Source organism: Myotis davidii, unplaced genomic scaffold, assembly GCF_000327345.1.
Source record: "Myotis davidii unplaced genomic scaffold, ASM32734v1 scaffold226, whole genome shotgun sequence".
Lineage (NCBI taxonomy): Eukaryota > Metazoa > Chordata > Mammalia > Chiroptera > Vespertilionidae > Myotis > Myotis davidii.
In genome coordinates, this window is record NW_006297224.1 from 3933428 (window position 1) to 3935499 (window position 2072).

The 2072-nt window shown below is 41.1% G+C and overlaps 1 protein-coding gene across 1 annotated transcript in view; it reads right to left on the minus strand.

The window, feature by feature from the left end:
- Window positions 1-2072, minus strand: part of LOC102757746 (alcohol dehydrogenase S chain) — a 57721-nt gene that overhangs the window by 47950 nt on the left and 7699 nt on the right. Inside the window, 2 exon segments of the mRNA XM_015570009.1 lie at window positions 172-310; window positions 1951-2052. Of these exon segments, the coding sequence (XP_015425495.1) occupies window positions 172-310; window positions 1951-2052 (241 nt within the window).

Genomic DNA, 2072 nt, shown 5'->3' on the forward strand with positions numbered 1-2072 from the left:
ATGCATGTCTGAGGCAGGAAGGGGGCAGAAAAGGAGGAGACCTCTGTTCAAGCCCTAGCTGTGCTGCTGCCCTCGGCAAGGTCTTGCATGTCTCATTGCTTCAGTTTCATCACCCAGGCTGGGTGATCTTGGGGTCCTGAACAGTACCTTCTCCCAGTAGGAGTTCTATACCTGGCTTTACTGTAGTCACCCCTTCTCCAATGCTCTCCACAATGCCAGCTGCCTCATGGCCCGCGATCACAGGAAGAGGTGTGACTACGTTTCCACTAACCACGTGGTCATCTGACCGACAGACTCCTGTGGCCACCATCTACAAGGTAAAGGGAGGATAATTAGGTTCAGAAAAATTGTGGCCCTCAGATGGACTTCACACGCCCAATTTCCTGAAGTTGGGCTTTTGGAGAGTTTTCAAGGATTTTTTCTAGTAATCTCTACTCTAACCAAATACACAAGATCCTGCTTCTCAAGATGACTCAGATTAAAACCCTCCTATACATTCCTCCCTTGCCTTAGGCAAACCAGAGTAATCTATGAAATAATTATTTTTCAAATATTTAAGTCTTATGTAATAAACAAGAATGCATTCTTTTTTATAGAAGTAGAAACTACAGATTAGCACCAAGAAAATTAAGTCAGTTAAGTTCCACCATGTAATGCTAATTGATTTTGAATTTTTGATTATTATATATATGTTTGTATATATATATTTTTTTTGCAGTTTTTCCTGTATAAATATATCAATTCTTTTTTATTTTATTCTTGTGAAAGAATTTTAATCTAAAATGGAACTGAGGGATATAAAGACAGAAATCTCATGTATTTGCCATCAGGAAAGCAAAACACAAGGACTGAGAAATCAATTTTCTGTAAATGCCAGATTTACAGAAAACTGATAATATTGCAATTTTCCTATATGATAAAAAGTTGGTCAGGAGTTGCCTCATATCAACCTTTGGGAAATTTTGAACTAAAATGACTCTGGTAGGGTTCATCTCACAAAATAAGCTGATTGAGCTTTGTTTGTATGACTGGATTGTTTTTTTTCTCCACGGGAAATTTTCAACACTTGCGTCCATTTGTTTTTGTTTCAAAGATGAAAAAAGTGTTTAATGAAATTTAAAAAAAAGAACACATGGCTGCAATATTATAATCAGATTAAGAAAAATTCAAGGCCAAAACTAATTAAATGAGACAAAAAAATAGTATCCTATCTAATAAAAGAGTAATGTGCAAATTAACCATCACTCTGTGACAAAGATGGTGGTGCCCATGGCGGTGCCCATAGCGGCCGGGGCAGGACGCTGCCAGCGTCACCCCGGCAATGTGAGCCCAGCAGGCATCGCCACAGCGACCCACGAGCAGACAAGTGTGGCCCACAGGCAGCACCCAGCAGGGCCTGCTTGCCTGTCGCCGTGGTGTGGAGCAGGCAGGCCCTGCAGAGAGCAGAGAACCATGGGTAGTGGGCCCAAGCTGTCAGTAGGACATCCCTTGAGGGCTCCCGGATTGGAGAGGGTACAGGTTGGGCTGAGGGACCGTCTGTCCTATTTTTAAAAGTTTAGCAATTTGTATTTTTATCTTTCCTTGACAAGAAATGTAATTCCACTGTTTGGATTACCTAGGGCACTTACCTAGGTCTCCTGGTTCTATCCCTGGTTGAGGCATGTACAGGAGGCAAGGCAACCGATTGAGATCTCTCTCTGTCTCTCTCTGTCTCTCTCTCTCTCTCTCTCTCTCTCTCTCTCCCTTTTCCTCTCTCTCAACTCATCTCTCTCTCTCCCTTTTCCTCCCTCTCAAATCAATGAACAAACAAACATATCCTCGCATGAGGACTAAAAATAAGTGCTTCTTAAAAATAAGTGCTTCTTAATAAACTTTTTGTTATTTCCATTTGTACTATTCTCTGAGAATTCTCTTACCTAAAATTCAATAGAAGAGAAAAAAGTGTTTCACCTTTATACGGACTTCATGAGCCTTAGGGGGTGCTACCTCCACCTCCTCAATGGAAAAGGGTTTCTTTATCTCCCATAGCACAGCTGCTTTGCATATTATTACCTGGAAATTGAACAGAAAAA